The 24,856-nt window shown below is 32.9% G+C and overlaps 1 protein-coding gene across 1 annotated transcript; it reads left to right on the forward strand.

Annotated features, from left to right (window-relative positions):
- The first annotated feature begins 17,302 nt into the window (after positions 1-17,302).
- Positions 17,303-18,262, forward strand: LOC139706163 (olfactory receptor 14J1-like). Its single transcript, XM_071613851.1, has one exon. The coding sequence runs from the start codon at positions 17,303-17,305 to the stop codon at positions 18,260-18,262; it is 960 nt and encodes a 319-aa protein (XP_071469952.1).
- The last annotated feature ends 6,594 nt before the right edge of the window (positions 18,263-24,856 follow it).

Raw genomic sequence — 24,856 nt, forward strand, 5'->3', positions numbered from 1 at the left:
TTGACAGGTTAACAGATAACAAATGTGCTATGGGGACACGTGTATGGAGTACTGCATACATGACATATGTTAAGGGCATCTGAGGGGAAGGCCACTCTCCTCATGGTAGGCTCATGATGGGCAGACCACTTACCCTGTTGGCACAGCCCTGAGTGGGTGAGGCCAAGTGTTGCAGTCCCTGCTCTTGTTCTACTGCCTGATCCCCCACTGGTTGCTGCAAGGACAGTTAGCAAGAAAGTGTATTGGTGGCTGCCTAAAATCTGTCTAGACAACTGCACAATAAAATCAGACCTGCTTGCTTCTTGGTCTCCGGAAGTCTTGAATAGCGACTCCCTAACCACACTCTCCTCTACCCTGTTCTGTGGACCTCCTTGCTGGACAAGAGAGAGCCCACCCAGCATGTTATAAATTCTATATTGTAACTTTATTTTCTCCTGAAATATATATCTTGGAAACCATTCCAGTTCTGTAACTATGAACACCCATCATTATTTTAATGAATGCATAATATTACATTATAGAGGTATTAACAACTTCAGAAATAGTGATAATTTATGTCTAGCTCTCTGCTAATGCAGAAAGACATTGGAATGAAGGTTTTGTGCCATTCACTTCTTCATGAATATGAGAGAATATTCACTAGGTGAATGTCTAGAAATGAAATTGCTGTTCAAGTAAGCAGGTTCAGTTTTATATATGATATATAATTCTAAGTTGCTTTACAAGAAAGCTAAAGCAAAATGGTACTCTAGCATGACATAAATAAAATATTGCTCTTTGTGAATTCCAAATGTTAAAATTGTATCTCTTGTGGTTTTAATTTGTATTTCTTGTACACATAAGTATTTCCTTTAATTTACACATGTGAAAGTCACATAAACCTCTCTCCTGGTCCTTTGCTGGTGATTCAAGGAACTGTTGGTCTTTTACAACAAACAAACAGATATTGAGGAAATTGGCCTTTTTTATTTCACATGCTTCACAGTTATTCCTTGGGACTTTGTCACTTGTGTTTTTGTTTCACTTTAGGATATTTGTCTCTCCCAAAATATTACTTTAACATTTAAAATACATCAATCATTTTAAGCCATCTGAGTTTTTAGTTATCTTAGATCTTTTGAGTAATTGTAGATATTTCACCTGACATTATTACATTTCTATATTTAAACTTTCATTTTAATAAGCGGAGCTTGGTGATAAAGAAATGCAAAGCCTGATATTCATTATTTATAAACAGATTTGGTATTTGTAAATAATCTTAGCAGTTTTATGTCATTATATTTCTAATATTCCATACATATTATTAAAGAGAAAAGCTAATGTAATGGAGATGATAACCAAAGCATGCTGAATTTTAATTTTAACTTTAAATCTAAGGAGTCTAGATAAGTTACGTTCAATAGCTTGAAGGAGAAAATTTGGAATAGATCAAATTTGGTAATATCAGTTTGTGTCCCTGATTTCTGAGTGTGTGTGACCTTTTTAATTTTGTTGATGGTTTGGAATTGTGGCCAGCTAAATAATAAAATAAAGAGTATACTTTCTTAATTTATACAGTGGCAATATTTATCAAATAAATAATATATGTCTAATGATTATAAAGTAGCATATTAATATAAATGGATAGTGAAAATAAAGAGCTATTGTGGTAAGAAACATAAAAAGTAATATTTTATAGAGAATTTCAATTTTTTATGAATTGTTCTATTTTCCTCAGAATAGCAACCATATATGAAGGAATTTTTTGCATATTTCATAACCTATATTATAAAAATCTTCACGACTTCTGAGATCTGGTCTTACTGGAATTGATTTAATTTCTTCTTAAGTGACTCTCTAAATATGAGGGCCCAAATCATGTGTTTTGCCAGAAAACTTTCATTGATTGCTTCCAAAGTTTTCTTCTCTTGTAGAGTCCCTCCGGTTCTTCTCTCCTGGACATGTTGGCGGAAGCAAGTACTAATTATGCTGAATCTCAGAGGCTTAAGTAGAGGCTGAGTCTAAGACAGTAATGGTAATGGAAACTCATGGGAAAGCTCCCTGTGGATCCACGGGTTTTATGAATGGCCATAAATTAGAACTAGTTTCTTAAAGTTGGCCTTCCAGTAAGTCTAAGAGTGCCTGGTTAGTGGACTGGTCTGAGGATCATGTTTGAGCCACAGGACAGTTTTCTATCATTCTCCACATCACAACCCCGACAAACTGATGGACTGAAACACAGCACCATTTAAATGCAGAAGGGATTCAGAGAGGGAAGATTGGTCAAGACCAAAGTTATCTTACCTTGACAGGCTTTGTGGTATGAGCTAAAAGGATTATTTAAGGTTAGAGCTATAAAGTAAAAAAAATTGAAAATAATATTAAAAGGTTGATTTTATAAGTCACCCGTACTTTTGCTTGAGAGAAGAATAATGGAATTATGAAAAGCATTCTGATATAAAATTTAAAGTTTGATGTCATTCAAATATTTATTTCTGATTTTACTAGATTTATTAATTTGAGCAAGTACTATAACCTCTTTGTGCCTAAATTTTCTCCCTTTAGTTAAAAAATATTCTTACCTTGGAAATTTATTAAGGGAACCAAATGGATATACTATAAGGACTATTGTATATATGTATGAATTTGATTACAATTTAGGCTAGTGGAAAATTTGACATCAACATTTTGGTATTTGCAAATCCTTCTAATACACTATCTTTTTATGAGGACAGCTATGGGAAAATACATGTATCAGTATTTATGTTATTTACCTCTGGAAACTTGTACTTTCTTTTAAATATTTTAGGTATATCTTTCTATCACTTTTGAAAATTGAAATTGCTATTTACATTATAAAATTGTAGATACTATAACATTGATTTTGTGTAGAAACTGATTTAGCTCTGAATCACCTGCCATTCAGATAAACCAAAGATTGTTTAAATCTGTGACAATTTAGAATAAGGGAATCCAGTAGACACAAGCATGGAGTTAAAAGCATAGCAAATATCTAAACTGGGTTAATGGTAGAATGAACACCTAATTATTGTTCCTATTTTGTCTTATTAACACATTATATCAGAATCATGTTTATGAAATTAACAAAGACTATATTAGAAATGTACACCTTCAAAATAAGGAGCTCCACAATTTCTTAAGCCTTATGGTCAGATACTTTTTCCATCCTCCCCCTTCATTTATTTGCAGACCTCATTTTCTTAAGACCTATACATACTTCTGTCTCTTGGCTCCAGTTTCTCATCCTCATGAGAATCAAAAGTATATATATTTTTTACTTCTTATTTAGGTAAATTAAGCTCTAATCCCTGTAATTTTCTTATTCAGCCAGAAGGGGAAGAACTCCCCATAGTCCTTTCTGGGAAAATAAACTGAATTACCTAAATTAGTCTTACATCTTTATTTCCCATTTTCTTCTATTTCTTTTTATATTCACATATTCAGCATATACTTAACCTAAGTGTCTTCTGTTGTTAGACAGAATATTGCTGCATTTATATTTTTATCTTTTTCTCTCATTAGTTTTCTTATCCATTTTTTGAGTTTATTTTATCCTTGCTCAATTTACCCATGTGCCCATAAATCTCCACTATTTAGGCATGTATCCACTATTCAGAAAGTCAAAATATATGCTATATATTCCCATCTAATAACTTAAGTGTTCCCTTGAGTGAAGTATGTAATTTGATTTTCTCACAAAAATGTAAGCTTATCTCAGATACAGGAACATATAGCTATGTCTTTTTAGACAAGGGTGTCAGGAAAATATGAACATTGTGAAAATGATACAGATATTTTTTAAATATAATAGAAGAAACTTAGCTTTCTTCAGGTTTAGAAAAAACATTATCTGACTACAGGTAATTGAATGATGATATTCTGAAAGAGTTTATCAAGAAAGAAATCCAGATAAGACAAGGGAATAATTCACAATTGTCCTTTTTAAAATTCTAATTAGGTAAGGAATTACATGAGTGCTGATTAAGTGATATCCTTCTATAAATAATTCTGCAACACAGAAGTCTTCCTCTGACCATGATAAATAAGGCAAAACTTAATCTAAAAGTATAAGGACAAAATTATTTCACAACTGCATATCAAAATCTATTTCTATAATAATTATCTAATCCAGTGACAGTGCTGTCAGTCCCATTTCTTAGAGAATACAACATATTAATTATATATATATATATATATATATATATATATATATATATATATATATATATATATATATATATAATATTTCTAATTAAGACCCGAAATAAATTTTAAAAGGTGTAAAAGAGTACTGGTACGCCATCATCATGCAGATTTTATGAAAGACTAAAGTCCCCATGATGCCTCTAATCAGGTTTAGTGTGATGAAGATGAACACATCATCTCTGCCTCAGCTGCAGATTTATCTGCCTTCTTCCTGCTGTCCTTTGTTCAACCTGAAGTTCTGCCTTTTCTTAATTTGTTTGATCCCGTACTCTGTCATCATCACTAAATATCTGTGACATGTAGAGTTGATGGTAATACTATTCCAACTTTTTAGAAGGGGAGATATCAAAATCCAGGGTCCTGCTATGTCCAGTCTCAAGATGCTCCTCCTTTTAAGGGTCTCAAATGAAGGGGTTGCATCATTGGGTGGTCTGTGAATTGAATAGGCTTGTGGGCCTGTTTTTTCCAATATGAGTTTGATACACCTATGCATCCACGTGTTCCTGATTAATTTGATAATTTCACAGGTGGGCATTCTTACTAGTATGATAATTTATCAGTTTGTGCCATGCAGTTGTGCCAAGCAGATAGACATTGCTCACTTCTACATCAAGGTTTAGTGTCATTCCACATCAGCACTTAAACTCAAAATGGAGTAGCTTGTGGCAAATCACTGCTCTACAAAAGGAAGTGACTCAAGTTTAGGCACAGCCTGAAAACTAATATTTTATACATCAAAGAGTAACTCAAATCAAGGCACAGCCTTCTCTCCACTCATTCTCCCTTATTTTTCTACTTCAGCCTTCCTTTCTTCCATTAAAGTAAGCTTTATTGATGATTATATTGTCCAAAGTGTTATCTTTATATAAATGAGTCTAATGATTTTTACGCACTTTACTTCTCTGTAGTTCATTCAAAATAATGGGTTAGGATCCCTTAATAAGATGTTGCTTAAGGTCCTGATAAACATGAACTGAACAATCTTTTGAAAATCCTTCAGTGAATTTAATTGGACTCTTTAAATAAATGCTTGGATGGTGTGAATCCTGGGACCTAAATTAAATTAGCATGACTGGAAATATTAATGATTTTCCTGGGTTGAATACTCTCAGAAATTATGAAAACCTAGAAATGCAAATGTTTAAGATAAGATATATACAAAACATGGACAAAATCCACCCAAAAGTAAAATATTCTAACAAATTGAGATTCTCCATGTCATAGGATTTTATATGAACTTCTCCTTCTTCCCCACACATCACCATGACTTTTGGGATTCCTCCTACTAACATGTTCATTTGCATCTGAAAATTGCTTCTTTTTACAACACCGATTATCTCCTAACACATAAGCTGCCTTTTCCTCAGATGGGTCTCCTTAGAACACCTTATCATGTAGCAATACTTTTTAAGAAAAGTCCTTCTCAAGTCCATGTAATACTTATGTTTGTATTCTGCTTCTCAATACCAGTCTTTGGATATGAACATTAAAAAAAAAAAAGGCTTCTGGAAATACTTTTGAAGGCCACTTTTTTTTTTTTTTTTTTTTTAGTTCTAGTATGATCAAAAAAAGTATCCTAATTATTACAAATTTTTTTTTAGTCAGAGAGTTTCTCACACAGGTGAGACTTAGATGGGACTTAGATGGGACTTAGATGGGACTCCTATCAACATGAAATATAATATAAAATGTATCCTAATATGTATTAAAAAAATTATGTATTGTGTTAATTTATGCATTCTGTTAAAGCAGTATCATCCTCAGAAGGCATGTGTTTTAAGATATTTGAGGACACTAAATAAAAATCTTTTTCATTTGAATAATCATGTATATGTTATATTATAGGAATTGCATTAAATTAAACAAAAATATGAGTCTTCAGAGAAATATTTGGCTGCTGTGAGAAACTGTTCCAGGTATGTCTCCCAAGCTTTGGGAATATATTTGACTCACCTTCAAAATCACAGTCATGTCAAAAGAAAAACCTGAGAATTTTGAAGTTTTAATTTTATAATAGCAATTAATATTTCTTCATGGAATCTTCCTGAGATTTTAGGAGGCCATATGCTTAAATACATAGCTGTGATACTAGGAGCAAATGTGACTCCATTTTGTTTTATGACTTTGTCCTGTAAAACAACCATGCTAAGTAGAAGAGTCATAACTGGGGCAAATGTTCTTTTCCTTTTGCTATAGAAACCTTTAAGAACACGGAACTACCTAATGGGGCATTGTTTCTGTAACTAACGTAACGGGGCTCTGTTTCTGTAACTGGGGTGACTGGGGATAACTGTTATTGGTTAGGCTTCCCTCCACTTGACTGCACTGTCCTGCTTCTGTAACCTGGCTTGCTTGCATTGGCTAGACCCCTGGAACATCCCCTTTGCGGTTTTCAGGCTTATAAGGAGTGCCCTTGCCCTTGCAATTGTACAGGGCTGATCAGAGGAACAGCTTTTTGTTCTGGTCAGCCACCACTGGTGTGCTTCAATAAAGGCTTGATTTGATTATACGTGAGTGGTCTGGAAGTCAATTTATGAAACCCTGGGGTGAAGCTTTAACTATAACAAGATAAGTGAAGTGTACTACATTAGTGTCAAGCCAGCAAATAAAAATAGTATAACACTGAAAACAAGATTAATGAAGAAATACTTTAGTGTTCCTGAAAGCAATTTTACAATATTGTAAATGTTTAAAATATTACATTAGTAAGTTTTTTAAATATCCAATAAGCCATTAAATAGAAATATAATTTTTGACATAGTTGAAACAGTAGGAAAATATATTAAATAAGGTAAAAAATATTCATATTAGAACAAATATTGTCATCTAGTTTAGTACAAAAACACTAGACAATTTCAAAAATGTTGGGAATGAATACAAATTTCCTATTCTCAGCACATTTTTTTACTATTGTTTTGGACCATCTACCTAATGTTACTGAAACTATATTACTAGTAAATTATAGGATAAAATTCAATATTCTTCCTTAAAAAATGCTGAACAAATTAGGTATAAAATAAACATACTTCAACATAATAAAGATCAGATATAAGAAGACAATTTTTAGCATAGCACTGAGTGAGAAAAAATTGAAAGCTTGATTTCAAAAATCTGGAACAACACAAAGATAGCCATTTTTATTGTTTACTCCAATATAGTGCTAGTAGTCAAAGCCCAACTAATCATATAAGAAAAAAATGAAAATAAAAGGCAAACAAAATCAGAAAAGACTTCTGCACTCTCATGTTTATTGCAATGATATTCACAATAGCCACGAAATGGAAATAAACTAAAGGTCTATCAAGTGATGGATGACAAAGAGCACATGATATGTATACACAGAGGTCATCTAGTTAAGAGAATTAAGCCAGGAAAGAAATACACATACTGTGAGATCTTACTCATATGGAATTTAAAACAGTGAATACCCTAGAAGTAGAGTGTAGAATGCAGATTACCAGAGACTGAGGAAAGAAGTGGTCAGGTAGGAATAGAGAAAGATTGATCAATGGATGCCAAATTACAGTTTGATAGGAGTACAGAGTTCTGGTGTGCTATTACACTGTCAGGTGACTATAGACAACAGTTATGTACAGGGTTATGGTTTAGATGTGAGATGTCCCCAAAAAGCTCATGGATGAGAAAATGCAGGGATGTTCAGAGGTGAAATTATTAAACTCTGAGAGCTGTAACCTAATCAGTTGATTAATCTATTTGTTGGATAAAAATTTGAATAGATTATTGGGTGCTAAATGTAGGCAAGTAGGGTGTGGTTGGAGGTGGTAGGTCACTGGATTAAGCCATTGGGGATTACATTTTCCCTGGCTGTCCTGAACTAAACAGCTTTCCTCCACCATGCCCTTCCACCATGATGTTCTACCTCATGTTAGGCCCAGAGCTTTGAGGTTAGCCAACCATGGATTGAACATCTGAAACCATAAGCCAAAATGAATTGTAACTTTGTGCTCATTGACCAACCTTTCCTCATCCCCTCCTCTTCCCTACGATTTTCAGCCTCTGGTAACCACTATTATACTCTTTATTGCTATAAGATCCACTTTTTAGATTCCACATATGATAGAGATCATGTGATATTTGTCTTTCTGTGTCTGGCTTATTTCATTTAACAAGCCTCCAGGCTTATCTATGTTGTTAGAAATTACCGGATTTCATTCTTAAATGTGTCTGACTAACATTACATTTTGTATGTATACCACACTTTCTTTATCCATTCATCTGTGAATGGGCACTTAAGTTAATTTAATATCTGGACTATTGTAAATAGTGCTGTGGTAAACATGGGAGTAGAGCTCTCTCTAAAATAGCTGATTTCATTTCCTTTGTATATATATAGCTAGTAGTGGGATTTCTGGATCATACAATAGTTTAATTTTTAATTTTTTGAGAAATATTTTATCCCATTAGTGGGACTATAATTAGCTGTACTAATTGGCTGTACTATTTTATATTCCCATCAATAGTTTACAAAAGTGTCTCAGGCTGGGGGTGTGGCTCAAGTGGTATCACACTTGCCTGGCATGCACAGGGCACTGGGTTCGATTCTCAGCACCACATAAAAATAAAATAAAGATGTTTTGTCCACCAAAAACTAAAAAATAAATATTAAAAATATTCTCTCTCTCTCTCTCTAAAAAAAAAAAAAAGTATCTCTTCCTCTAAAAAAGTATCTCTTCCTCTATTTCTTTGCCAGAATTTGTTATTTTTTTTATAAAATCCATTCTAATAGGGGTGGGATGAAATATTATTTTTAATTATTTCATTATATTTATACATAATATTAGGGTGCATTTGGGCATAATTATACAATCTTGGAATATAATTTGCTCCAATTCAATCTCCAGTGCTTTCCTTTTCTCTCCTTGCCTCCCTCCATTTTTTCCCTTCTCCTTTACTCCATGGATCTTTGTTCTCTTTTCTTACAGTTTTATTTAATTAGTGCATTATAGACATACATAAAGGTGAAATTCCTTCTGGCATATAGATATATATACATAGGAACGTTTGGTCCTATTTAGTCCACGGTTCCTCCCTTTTCCCATCTCTCCTCCACTTCCAATTCCTTTTCTCTACTCCACTGGTTGGTGTGCATCTGTAATCCCAGCAGCCTGGGAAGCTGAAACAGGAGGATCATGAGTCCAAAGCAAGCCTCAGCAAAGAGTGAGGTGCTAAGCAAATTAGTAAGACCCTCTCTCTAAATTAAAAAAAAAAAAATACAAAAAAGGACTGGGGTCGAGTGCCCCTGACTTCAATCTTTGGTACCAAAACAAAAAACAACAACTATGCACTTTATTTGTTTTAACTGAGCTAGTTAAAGACTGCTTGTCACTAGTCCAATCAAGATGGTTCAAGATTTTGATTGGGGGGCCAGCTGAAACTCTTGGCTGGTTGTTGATTCTTCTCTTTTGGTCCTTTGCACATGGCTAGAGTGAGCTGCTCGTATCAGAGCATGCATGATGGCTTGGTTCCAAGAATTATTAGAAGAATATATGTCCTGAGAAAATAAATCACTAGTTCAAGAGCTTACAAAGCTCTGCTTGCATCTGTCACACTGGCCAAATTTATCACATGACTAAGTACAGAGTCATTTGCAATGGATATAAGTATCAGGAGGATTGGGTTATCAGAACTCACTAAAGTAAAATTCCATCAAAAGCCCTTTAACTGAATTAAAAAAGTGTTCTCCTATTTGAAGTTTGCTGTTTTCCATCATAAATTTATGTTGACTTGCATGCAACTAATCTATTGAGATCACCAGTTTTTATTCTTTAATTCATCTTTCATTCAAGTTAATTTATTTGTATTCTATTGAAAATTTAGAAATGAAAACAAATGTCCATCCTTATTGTTCAGTGTATTGTGGACAAAAAACTATTAACAAATAAGTATGTAAAAATGTACTATGTTAATAACACAAGTTAAAGAAATTAAGAAAAAGAGGCAAGTAAGATAGTATAGGAAAGTAATTATTTTATATTGTAAGCCTTTCACCAACTGTGGGGACAAGTGCCTGGAGTACTGCATACATGGCATACATTAAGGACATCTGAGTGGCAAACCACTCCCCTCATGCTAGGCGCATGAGCAGGGCTTACCTCCTAGGGACAGCCCTGGGCGTGAGGCCTTGTGTTGCAATCCCTGCACTTGCTCTGTGGCTCACTCCTGATTGCTCACTGAAAGGACAGCTGGCCAGAAATTGTATTGGTAGCTGCCTATAATCTGCTTAGCTACTGCCTGAGTATATATACATGGTAACTGCAATAAAATCAGACCTGCTTCCTGCTTCATCTCCAGAGGTCTTGATTACCGACTCATTGTCACAATCTCCTCTACCCTGTTCCATGGACCTCCTTGATGGATGAGAGAGCCCACGCAACTAATACCAATGGAAATGGAAAACTTAAATGAAAGTAGTTAAGTAGATATATGGGGAAGAACATTCCAGCCAGAGAAAACAGAGTACAAAGGCCTTAGGTGGAAGTCCCCTCAGAATGTGTATATCATAGTAAGGAAACTAGTGTTCTATTTCTTTTTCAGGGTTATTGAGTCATATCAACTGTTTTTTTAAAAAAAATATTGGCATGAATTTCCACAATTTTTTATAACTTTATAGTTACCTGAATTACCCCTTTTTCACTAATAAATTATCAATGTGAGTATTGTCATCTTTAATTAGCAATCTTGCTAAAAAATTTAACAGTTTAATAATAATTTAGTGACAATTTAAAATATCCTTTATTTACTTATTCATCTATTTCAACAACTTCTGTTCTTATATTATATCAATATGTCACCTGTACTTGGAGATTTGTAAATCTAGTTCTTTAGCCAAATTTGTGGTTTTTCAATATTTTTTCCATTTTTTTTCATTCCTAATATAAATATTTAAGGCCATATCTTATCATCTAAGTATCAGCTTATATGCTTTTCACACTTTGATAAATAATACTTTTATAATTAAAATCTCATTGTTTTCTGATAATCTCTCATTGCTTATACAATTAGATTAGGATTAGCAAGATAAACCATTTGAAATATTTAATTGCAATTAAGGTTTACTTTAAAGAGTTCTGAACATTTAAAACTAGTAATCATCAATAAGTTTTAAAATTATGATCCAATATTTTAAGTTCTTAATTTTAATGAAATATAATTTATTTATCTTCATCTTTCTGGTTCATGTATTTTGTGCCTTAAGCAATTTTTTTTTACTCCATGATTATTCAGTTTGATAATTTTTTTTAGGATTTATTGTTTTAGTTCTCACTACACTGAAATTGCCTTTTATGAAGAACATGAGATAGAGAACATGCTTCTTTCCATATAGATATTCAGTTGTCCCAGCAAAGTTTATTGGAATGATCATTTTTGTTAGTCAGTTTTCTATCACTGTGACATAATTCCTGAGATAATCAACTAATGAAGAGGAAAGATTTTGGCTCACAGTTTCACAGGTTTCTTCACTTTATTGTCCAGTGACTCTATTGCTCTTGGCCTAAAGTGGGGCAAAACATCATCATAGGGAATATGTGGTAGAGTAGAGCTTCTCACCTATGGCAGATAAGAAACATTAAGGAAGAGATGAAAGCGGATAGAGTCCCAATATCCCCTTTAAGGAGGACAAGTCACAAATTACTTAACTTCCTTCCACAAGGCCCTATCTTTTTAAAAGTTCCACCACCTCCCAATTTGAATTCAGGCTGTAATTCAATCCTTCAACACATGGCCTTTAAGGAATATTTAAGATCCAAATGATAGCACTATTCTCTTCCCAATTCATTGCAGTGGAATATTTATCTTAAATCTGATGAATGGCTGTATGAATTTGATCAGGGATCCTCTATTCTAAATGATTGTTCTAGATATCACAGCTTTATAGTAAGTTTTGATATCCACTGATGTAAGTTCTTTGACTTTGTTGTGAACTTTATTCTATGTATTTTTATATTAATTATAGAATAATCAACTTTCATAAACATATGAGCCAGTTGAATTTTAATGACAACCACATTGAATTTACAGATCAATTTGGGGATAATTGACATCTCAACATTATTAAAACTTCCAATTTATTAAAACACTGTGACCCCAAATTTATTTGTCTGCTTTAATTTTTATCAGCAAAATTTTCTGGTTTTTCAATGTAAAGTCTTTCAAAATATTTAATTAGATTTATTCTTTTTAAAAATATTTATTTTTTAATTATAGGTGGACACAATATCTTTATTTTATTTTTATATGGTACTGAGGATTGAACCCAGTGCCTCGAACATGCCAGGTGAGCGCGCTACCACTTGAACCACAACCCCAGCCCCTAGATTTATTCTTAACACTAGGTGCTTTTTAAAGATACCAAAACATATGGTTTTTATAATTTTATATTTTCATTGACTATACTGTACTACTAATTAATTCTAATAGCTTACATATATTTTCTTTTTGCACTTTGATGTACAAAACCATGTAATTTGTTTCCAAATTTTATAAATTTTTGTGACTTTTCTTATACTATTGAACTGTCCAGTAGAAATGTTGTTAGTGGTCATTCTTATTTCTATAATCACAAGGAAAATATTAAATATTTCCTTATTAAGTATGATCAATACCATAGCTTCTGTTAGGATTACCTTTGTCAGATCAAAGTTTCCCTCTTCATTTTCAATAATTTAATCATTTTATTATGGATGGCTGTTGAATTTTATCAAATTTTTCTGTATGCATTGATACAAAGTTATTTTTCCCTTTTATATGTATGTGTACACTGTTTTTGTCTAACTTTGTTTTCAAAACAAAACAAAAAAAATAGAAAGTGTTTCCTATATTCTTTTTTTTTTTTTTGTAAAAATTTTGGGTGGTAACATTTTAAATAAAACATCAATGGTCATAATACTTATTCTTAAGTGCCTAATTAATTATGAGTCTCTGCTGAATGTTCTTCATGAATTATGTAATCAATATGCTCATTTTTTCAGATAAGAAATCAAAGATGCAGAAAGATGAATTATTCAAAGTTTCCTCCTAAAAAGTAAATGGTAGAACCAGAATCCAAACTTGAGCAATCTGATTTTAATTGCTACATGAATATTATTATACAATATGTTTTATGTAATCTAGCACAAAAAATAACAAATGATAAATTCCTTGTGTTGGTGAGATCAGGGAAAATAATGTTGCAAGCAATATAACATTTCATGATAATTTTTAAAAAGAATTCTCAATATTTGAAACTTATAAAAATTTTCAACAATAACTTCATCTCAATTTAAATTTAAGGAAAGATCAACTGTAGAAAATATAATATTTATAAGACTGATCATGCTAGCACAAGTCTTATTTTTGTTTAAAGAGAGAGAGAGAAAGAGTGAGAGAGAGAGAGAGAGAGAGAGAGAGAGAGAGAGAGAGAGAGAATTTTTTAATATTTATTTTTTTAGTTTTCAGCAGACACAACATCTTTATTTGTCTGTGGTGCTGAGGATCGAACCCAGCGCCTCGCATGGCAGGCGAGTGTGCTACAGCTTGAGCCACATCCCCAGCCCACAAGTCTTTATTTCAATAAAGAAAATTTTAACAGAGCCATTTATATGTTTACATGAATTGAATAATGGTTGCATTAAAAAAAAACATGGAAAAATGTTATTTATGACACAAAATAGAAATGACACAAATAGAAAAGTGCATGGTACAAAACAGGCACTCAATAAAACTTTTTTAAAAAATGAAAAAAAACCCTGCAAGCTGTGATTTGTAATCTGAGCAGAATGCTATGCAGCCTTTAAAATATAAAAAGTAAGTATCCACAGACCTTTAGAAAAAATCTTTGGTCACATGGTCATTACTAAAAAATATTAACGATGTCCATAAAAGATGGTAAGAGATCTCAGAAAAAACCAAAAGTATATTGTGGGCTTACATTTATTTTCAATTACTTTTAAAGGTATTGTAAAGATTTCAATAATAAATTTTAATAGACTGGGGAACCTGAGAGGATTTCAGGTAGTTGCTACATTTGTTTTAGGATGGCCTTGTAGACTTTTTTTTTTTTAACTGTTTTTTTCTATTGTTACTAATCATAATGAATGACCAAAATAGTTGTTCAAAACCAGAGATTCCATAGGTAGGTCTCAATTTCAAACATAAACATTTATTTTTAGTTTTCCAGGAGGACTGACATTAAATATTCATTTTTTTAAAGTTCAAGATTTCCTGTTTGTCTTAGAAATACATGATTTAGCTAGTAAAGTGGTTCTCCATGCATGGTACTCAGATCTGCAGCAACACCTGGAAGCATGGTAGGCACTCAAATTCCTGGGGATCACTTGAGCCTTTCTGAATCAGAATTTCTGAGTGTAGTTCTTAGGTTCCTGTGTCTTAATAAGCTCTCCAGGTGATTCACATGCCTATTAAAGTTTGAGAACCACTGAGGCAGGGACAACAAACATCTACCACCACTTACTAAACCATTTCTTTGTGTGAAAATGTTACGACTCCAAGTCCCAGGTGCTAGAGGGGTAGAGAAAATGAAGATTTATTATTTATTTCAAGTTTCCATTTTGAAAGATGCTCCCCGCTCCCCCTCCAAAAACAAAAACAACACACACACACACACACACACACACACACACACATAAACACACACACATTCTCGAGGGAAATGACATATATTTAAAATCTGTGTGATTAGAGATGAGAAGTGTCAGAAGTTGGTGATCAATTTTAAGAGCTACTACATACAAAAGACACCTGTGGTGAGTTTTCCAATCTTGGATAAGAAAAGAGAGTAAGCTTTTATGAAATATTTGACAGAACCTTATGTTCTTCAAATTGACTTTAGAAAAAGCAAGAGTATTCATTCTTTCAGGGAAGGAATTTTTGTTCCCAGAAAATAAGCAAATTAATAAAATCCATATATTTATTTCACATAAATGTGTTAAAATAATGAGCCACTTAAGGGAAACCAGTAAATTGGGAAAGGTTAATATTTTATCTGTTTACATAAATAAAGCATTGTAAAAAACTTCTTCAAATAATCTTTGGTGTCTGTAGGAATAACAAGCCTGCATGTAATTGTGGCATTTTTCCCAATATTCCTTCATGCCTTTGATTAAGTTTTATAGATTTTTACATGTAAGAAAACAGTATGAGCTACAAATGTCAAGGGTTTGGAACTCAACATCAATTCTGTTATTTAAGCATTCTGGGCATTAATTTTTTCCTGTATAAATGAAGATTAAGATGCTTATCTCCAAAAAGATAAAAATACCTGTGTGAATTAAATGATATATATTTTTATGATGAACTCTAGTATGGTGTCTGTCTTATTAAAATGAATGCTCAAGATTGTTATTATTTTTTTACTTCCCAGTCTGTTGATAACCACATATGTGCTTTTGGCAGATTAAAATATTAAATGAATCAACATTAAGTATGGTTAATCATGCTCTTTATAATTTTATCAGTATAGGGCAAAATGGAACAATAAAACAGAACTTGGACTAGAGAAATTCTGTTAAAAGTATAACTTCACACTTAATTTTCTCTGCTATTATGTGGTATGAAATGTTAACAGAAATCAATAAGTTTGAGGACACTATAGGTAGATTAAATTAAATTTGGAATTCATGTTCACAGAGTAAGATAAAAGAGGCTTTCAACTGTGACAACTAAAACAAGCTTAAAATATTTAGTTAATTTAACAGCCATTTTCATTATAGTCTAAAAGTAGCAGAACATAGAAATAGGATCCTTAGATGCATTCTTTTTGAAAGAGAAGTTTCATGAAACAGAGGCAGCAGAAGTCTGGGTGGTCAGCAGGAGAGATTGGCATTAGATGGTTTAATAAAAGACTGATAAGGAATGGGGAGGGAGTGCTCACCACAAGTCTTTGGATTCTCCCAGATATATCTAAGGTGAATTTCATGTGTGTGTGTGTGCACGCACACACACACACACACACACACACACACTCAGTGAGATTTCATGTGGTTTAGAATAAAGTCCAAAAAAACTAATACAGCAATTTCTTCAGTTGTTGCATAGAACTAAGATATGAAAGGAAAAATGTGCAGGAATATAAAAGAATCATTACTAATGTCTCATCAGTCCTCACATACCAATGTGCATTTTGTTAAGGGGAGAATGAATGCTTGGATAGTTCCATCTCATAAAGATCAAAAGCCCGGGTCATGAACCCAAACTTGGTTTATCCCTTCTCTGAAATGAACACTGCTTTATTCCACAAATCTCTTTCTGAAGTTGTGTATTAGAGTATTTTTCCTTCCATGTTTAAAAACCACCTCAGGGCATTCAGTCTTTTTCTTTACAAGTGTCTTTGCTTGTAGTAAGTGATCAATAACTATTTGATAGCTTCAACAAATTCAATAAAATGAAGATATAAATAGAATTTGTTAGAATCAGAAAATATCTCATGTAATCAAATTAGACACTTAATCTGTGAGTGGTATTTAAGTATTTACTTTGTAAAAGTATTTTTGCTCTTGATTTCAACATGTCCATTAGATACAATATTAATTGGAAGAGCAATAACACTGTCCATTTTGGTTCTTGGTTTCTCATTGTAATGACCATATTGTTTGCTAGAACGAAAACAGGGATCACCGGTCCACAACAAGCCCATGTTTTAATTTCCAAAATTTCCTCTAAAAAGGGCCATTTCATCTACTAAAATAAGCCAATGTGCTCAAATATAACTTATCCACAATTCAAAAACTCCTAAGAGCTCATTATTGTGTTTCTTTTGGTGAAAAACAAAGCAAAAGTTTTCACCTGTGACAATGGAATAGCATTTATCCCTGGGGCAAACACAATGACTTTTTCTTGATAGGACCTGTTTTGTATTCTAACTACTAGTTTACTAGGGTAAACTGTAAGCTCTATTTACTTAAGAAACATGTGTTATCACCTTTGATTTCCCAACACCTAGGACACAGCTGATAAATAACAGGTCCTTAAATGATTGAAATAAACAATGATGAACAGATTAATAATTATTTTAGTGTCTTTCTATTACATTACCCATATTCTTTTATTTTCCAGCTGCTACCAGATTTGCATTTTCCAAATGATTATGACAAACATAACCACGAGGAATGGATTCCTACTCTTGGGGTTTTCTGATGATCGCGAGCTGCAGATCTTGTATGCTTTGCTCTTCTTGGTGTTGTACCTAGTGGCTTTGACAGGAAACTTCATCATTATCACCATCACAACACTGGACCAGCACCTCCAATCTCCAATGTATTACTTCTTGAAGCAACTTTCCCTTCTGGACCTCTCCTTCATTTCTGTCACAGTCCCCCAGGCCATTGACAATTCACTGATGGATGATAACTACGTTTCATATGGCCAGTGCATACTGCAGGTTTTCTTCTTCACATCTTTGGCCTGGACTGAGATAGCTATTCTTACAGTCATGTCTTATGACCGTTATACAGCCATTTGCTTCCCACTGCACTATGAGGTCATCATGGATCCCAGAAATTGTCAGTGGGCTATGATAGTTGTGTGGGTGAGTGGAGGCATCTCAGGAATCTTATACACAGCAGCCACATTTTCTATCACATTCTGTAGGGTGAAAATAATCCATCAATTTTTCTGTGATGTCCCCCAATTACTGAAGCTCTCCTGTTCCAATGATTACCTAGGAGTGATTGGAGTAGCTGCTTTCATGTCTGTGGTAGCTTTATCCTGCTTTGTCTCCATTGCATTCTCCTATGTTCACATATTCTCCACAGTTCTAAGAATACCCTCTGCTGAAGGCCACTCTAAGGTATTCTCCACCTGCCTGCTCCACCTCTTTGTTGTCTCATTTTTTCTCTCTACAGGCATCTGTGCATATCTAAAACCAACTTCAGATTCTCCATCTGCATTTGACTTTATGGTATCTATCTTTCACACAGTGATACCCCCAACACTCAACCCTATTATCTATAGTCTGAGGAATGAGGCAATGGAGGGTGCGCTAAGAAACTTACTTTTGGACAGAGAATTCTCTGGGAAAAATACACTTTTGTCTTGTTGATAGTGGCTCTTCAATATTATATGCAGGGAATATTTTTGTTAATTGGATCCATCAATATGTAAAGTTTATGAAGAAATAGCATTACTTTCTATAGATAAACTATGTAAAATAATCATCATCATTGAAGAAACTTTTTTCCTAATTTATTGAACATTGTATTCATTGAAATATTTTTTTAATTAAGAAAAAATGTAAACACATATGACCTTGTAATATAGGTCCACTACTTCTTTTTTCATCCCAGTACATATACACACAAACACATAGTTACACAGACACACTAACAATCATAGCATGTTTTAAACACTTTTGTATAAATGATATTACAACAATAAATATAAAAAGTGATAATATTTACCCACGGTTTCACCCACCAAACAAGTCAACTATTTTCATTTTAATCTATTTAAGTTTAAATATTCATCTTAATTTTTATCTTAATATATACCAATTTTGCATATTGGTTTAAAGTTATAGGCGATTACTATGTTTAACCACATAGTTTTACTATGCTAATTTTCTTTAATGCAACATAATCAATTAAACTCATCTGAAAATACAAATAATCATTTATCTTTTTCACATATACTAGTTATTTTCGATTTTTCACTCTTATAAGTAATGCTGAAATTTGAAGTTTTCATAATTTCAAAGTATCGCTTGTGGAGTCAAAGTGTACAAATTGTTCAGTGTTCTTGAGACCATATTTCTTTCCAAAAATATTAGATATTTTATGTTACAATTAGCAATATATGGCCAAGTCATTTCTACTCTATGTCTTACATGATTATGTAAATTCATGCAGAAAACATTCAGAGAGAACTATTAGCTGTTTGAAGTCATATCAGGTGCCTTCAACACAAAAATACAGATACAGCATTTAAATTGTAGGGTCTTTTTAAAATAATAACAATATTTTACCTTTTGTAATTATTTTCAAATGTGTGATATCTCAAGAAATTAAATATATTCACAATACTTATTTTCCATATTATTCATTTTGGCTTTACACATTTCCTATTTTATGAAAAGTTTTATAAGTATTACAATTCTGTTTTATGATGGCAAAATCATTTTCTCAGGTCCTTCTTCTTTCAAATTCTCAGGCCATTTTATAAATGCAAACCTTATATCAAGTAAGCTGAATATGAGCTTTTAATGTTGTGGAAACAAAGCTTAATCAGTCCAGGTAATCAAGACATAATCATAAACGATGCATAATTAGATATTTTACCTCCTCTGTTCTCAGGCCATTCAAACAGACAACAATAACATGTGAATTATATTTGTTTCTTTTTGAGTTTCACCCCAGTGAAATATTTTAACATAATTTTCTGAAATTTTCTTTCTCTGACCTATTATTTTAATAAGCCCACTGAATTATAAAGTACATATATGTTTCAATTTCCATTCTATTTTTTCAATTCTCTTTTATATATATATATACATATATATATGTGTATATATATATATATATATATATATATATATATATATACATATATATACGTATGTATATATATATATATATATATATACATATATATATATATGTATATATATAGTAAATTAAATAATATTGTATTGATTTTACTGCATGATTTGAGTAGAAGAGCTACTCTTTACATTTTTGTTATCTTCTATTACTTTCATAGATACATTTTTAATGTCTTCATTCATTTCAGTAATTATTGTCTCTCTTGAGACCAATAGTCATTCAAAATATACAAATTAACTTGGAAAATATTGTGCTCTGTGAAACTTGTTTTTTGTTTCCAATAAATACCAAAAGTTTTGTTGTTTTCTCTAAATAAAATTTCTGCTAATTCTCTTTATGAAAATAAAACATCCCCTAATTTGTGTGATTTCCAAAACCTGACTGACTCACTTTCTATTCAAGATAAGCATACAATGCAACTACCAAGGGTCTTTGAACTATGAGGATTTCTGCATTGCTACTGCTACCTCCCATGTGAGAATACAAAAAGCCCACTTCCTCAGACTCCCTTACACCTAGAATGCAAGCATTGAACCTGGTTGTAGCACTAGATGCTCCAACTTGAAAATTCAACTTACACAAGAGCAGTCTGAGCAAGCTTGCATTTTGTGGCATCCTTTTCTACCCAAGTCAGTGGCCAAGTTATTCAGCTTTGGGGAGCAATCACTATAGGGCCTGGAATCCAGTCTCAGCATCAGCAGGAGAAAATCCAGAGCTCAGCACATGGATCTGGCTCACAAGCTTAATCATCTACCCTTCCAAGAGGCTCAGGATTTACCCAAATTTCTGTAATAAGCTCATTTTTTAAAATTAAAATAGGGAAAGGAAATAAGGACTTATAATTATAGTTATATATTTTTTTAATTTGATGGAGATAGAAAGAAGAGGCCAAAAAGGTAGGATTGAATTGTATAACCTTATAATTTGAGGATTTGTGGTTGCCATTTATGGCCAAGCAGGAGGTGAGAACAACTGGAGTCCCAAATAAAATGTCTTAAATTCACTTTCTACATGTTACATTTCAATTAGCTCAGTCGTACCTTTCTTATATTATAGTTAATGAAAGAAAGAAGCAATTTTTCCCCACGTTTTCTTCTCTGTTTTCAGTTTCTTAGGTAAGAAGATACATTTTACTACCAGGTGTTCTGCTACAGAGCTCCATTGTTGTTTGGCAACATCACATGAACAGTTTTGTTGTATTATTATATTAAAAGACCCTTCCCCTAATTGGTTAAGATGAAAAAATAACATAATTGGGTTTTGAGAGAACTGAGTACTCCACATTCCTTCATCCATTTGTTAATTTATTCATTTAACAAATATTTGTTTTGTTAGGCAGCTGTAGCTATAGCATTAAATAAAATATTTTATTCTCATATAAAATGAAAGGTTACCTCTATTGGACACAATCAATTCAACTTATGAAACAGAGTCAATTAATTGCATTTCATATATGGATGTCTCTCGTTTCCTTCTTTTGCCTAATATCTCTGGTTAGGATTTCCAGAACTATATTGAATAGAGGTTGGTGAATGATTTTTTTTATACTGGAGATTGAACTCAGGGGTGCTTTACCACTCAGATGCATTACCAGCTCTCCTGTTTTTAATTTTGAAGCCTCTCTAAGTCACTGAGGATGGCCTGGAACTTTTGATCCTCCAGCCTCAGTCTCCCAAGTCTCTGGGATTACCAGCATTCACTACCACGTGGGGCTTGAATGATCTTTAATGTGCTGTTAACTTTAGTTTGCTATTATTTTGTAGAAGATTTTTGTGTCTATGTTCATCTGGGAAATGGGCCTACACAGTTGTTTTTGTCTTCTTGTTTCCCCCTCTTCCCCCTTGCTCTTCTCCCCTTCCCCTTCCCTCTGCCCTCCTTCTCCTCCTCCTCCTCCTTCTCCTCCTCTTCCTTCTTCTCTTCCTCCTCCTGCATCTGGCTCTGTATCAGGCTAATCCTGTCCTTCTAAAATGAGTTTGAAGGTGTTCCTTTCTGTTCAGTTTTTTAGATAAGTTAGAAAAGAATTAATATTTTAAAATGTTTTACAGAACTCAGCAGTGAAGCCATCAGATCCTGGGCTTTTCTTTGGTGGGAGGCTTTTTATCACTGATTCTATCCCCTAACTGCTTATTGCTATATTTGCCTTGCCTGTTTCTTCATAATTTAATGTTATAAGTTGAATGGGTCAAGGAATTTATTCATTTTTTCTAGGTTATTCAATTTAGGGACATATAATTATTCATAATAAAACTATGGACCAAGGCAAATCACCAGTATTCCAGTCAAGAAGTAGAGCCTACTAGAAACTGTTGAAAATATAGTATCTGATATGAAGGATGCAAGTGACTCAGCTTTCTGTTCCCTAAGTCAAATAGTGTTTATCTTCAATGTAAAATTTAACTGTAAAAACTGCTTGAGTGTTAAGAGTTTATAGAAACATATGATTAATAAAATGGAATTGAGTCTAAAATATTTTTTCCTCAAAAAAACAAAACAAAAAAAAAAATAAAGAAAGAAGAGGAAGAATTAAAGCCTAGCTCTTCCCAGAATCCTCTGAATGTCTATTTCTAATCCCAGTCCTCCTAATCTCTTCTTAAAACATCATCACTAATCTGACCTTTTAGTTTTTCTATCCCTTGCTCTTCCTGAATGTATTAAGCTACTGATGTATATCCCTTAAATATATAATTATTATTCGATTTTGAAATTTATATAAAAGAAAACATACTGTGCGCTTTCTATTCTATTATGTATCTTTAGCTCAATATTGTTTGTACATTTTAATTAGCTTCCTAGCATTAGCTATCATTTATTTATTTTCATTATTGTATAGTATTCCACTAAACAAATACAAGAAATAGCTTTATCAAATAGGTGGTCGAGTGACATTTATGTTCTTTCAGATTCGTAGCAATTGTGCAAAATTCTATTGTGAAAGCTCCTGAATACACATGTAAGAAAGAAATCACAAAGTTATGAATATGCAATGGCCAGATTACAATAATGAGAAACATTGGCACTTCAGGGATTTGTCTTGACTACAGAGTTTCCTGGCTCAAGTCCAACTTCTTCTTGGAGCTACCTTCATCCAATGACTGCTCACAGAACTAAAACAGCCTGACATCTCAGCCCAAATTTGGACAGTTCTAGCTTCAAAAATCCATTTAGCAGTCATCAGTAATGCATCACAACACAAATTTTTTCTCTGCCTAGTCCTACTCTTTCCTTCCGTTGCCTATACAAATTTTACCCAGAAGGTACTCCTTAATAAGTATTCTGCATCCTAATCTTCATCTCAAAATCTGCCTCCTGGGGATTCTTTATCAGACAGTTGGATTCATCAGTGGTCCCAACAGCTTGAGTGCTCTATTTCAGCTTCAGGAGGGAATGCGTATTCTTGAGTACTCTATTCCCTATTATTTATGTTTTTTTTTTTCTTTATTTTGGTTATTCCTATATTCCTTAGAGTTCTTCACTTACTTCTATCCAATCTGTCAGTATTCCAGTTTATCATGATTGTTTTATAATTCTTTATGTTAAAATTTCCTGGTTAAAATAAAATTACTGTGTGAGCTTTCCTCACCTCCTCATCTGACAGATGGTTATAGGAACAGATAATAACAAAACAGAAAATGAAATTGTGTCTCCATTACTAATGAAAATACATTTTGTTTAATAAAATTGGAAGTTACAAAGGTTTATTGAAAGCTAATTTGAAAGCCAGTGTGCTACCTAAGTAACACACAAGTAAGCTCTCTCTTTTGGAATGGGAATCTGGACTGGTTCTGTTTGCTGTGAGACCACTGGGTCCATGAATCCATTCCAAGAGTATTTTATGATGGAATTTGGAAATGCTGTTGACAAAAAGTCCTCAGCTTACAGTCTGCATTGGGGGTTACCTCAACTCCAGAAAGCTGTCTCACTTATGACCATGCTGTTGGCTCCTTGTTGAAACCACCACCTCTTCCCTTATTCTGCTCTTCCATGGCCTTCTGACCTCTGTAGCTAGCTTGAGCTGGTACTTCATGTACATTGTGAAATGTGGAGAGTTTATTTCTGCCTGCTTTTCCATCTTTTGTATAAAGTAAAAGATTTATTTGAGTGGGTTTGTTTTTCTGTTGCACTTACTGTTATTTTCCTTTTGGGTTGACTTTAAATCAGAATTGAAAATATGCTTGTCATGAGTGTAAATTCATATGTCAGCATTAATAGGGGCCAGAGAAGTGCTTTATGAGGAGAGTGTTGGGCCTTCCTTCCATACTGTCACCACCATCCTTATTATATCATTGCTTGAATATTATAAGAGAGTGAGGGACAGTTTCAGCATTAAAAATATCTTTGTTAATTAGACCCAGTTATTCCTCTTTGGTTAATATCCTCCTATTGACTTGTCCAAATATGAAAATAATATGCACAAAGACTTTCCAAACAGTATTGTTTTGTAACTTAAATTATGAATCACTTGAAGTTTAGAGCAGGAGTCAAATGTGGGGCTGTACTTTGTCATCCCCTAGTCAAGGTAAATAGTCAATAAACAGATCTATGAAGGGTATATTCTGTACTCATTAAAATTATGTGATCCTGGCTGCAAGTAACACACCAAGTGCATGTTAGAATGTGACAAAGTAGATGAAATTACTAACTGGTTATAGTACGATGGCAGAGCAATGAATAGAAAACTTCATCTTTCCTCAATATTTTAGTTTTTACTTATGTTACTTTTATAATGAAATATTTTAAAATAAAAAACCTCAAAATCTGTAAAAAAATAAAATAAAAGCACCTCTTTTGTCATAAATTATTTTGTAAAGTGGATAAAGGAAATATGTTTGTATTGACTGTTTTCCATGGATAAAAATAAAATAATTTTACCCCTCAGATATTTGATATAATTGTGAGGCTAATTGTCACATGAAAAAATACTATGATTACAAAGAATACACAAATAACAGGATCAAATCAAACACAGGTCACTAGGATGTGTGTTTCCATATTAATATACTTATTCTAAATGTGAGTTAATCTCATTTTTCTAGAGAAGGTTATCTTTAAACATGACTAAACAGAAATATTAGGGATATATAACCTGATATTTTGAC

This window comes from Marmota flaviventris, chromosome 6 (genome assembly GCF_047511675.1).
Source record: "Marmota flaviventris isolate mMarFla1 chromosome 6, mMarFla1.hap1, whole genome shotgun sequence".
Classification (NCBI taxonomy): domain Eukaryota; kingdom Metazoa; phylum Chordata; class Mammalia; order Rodentia; family Sciuridae; genus Marmota; species Marmota flaviventris.

Excerpts from the sequence above, each read along its gene's own strand:
- LOC139706163 (XM_071613851.1), top strand. The coding sequence starts at position 17,303 with ATGATTATGACAAACATAACCACGAGGAATGGATTCCTACTCTTGGGG.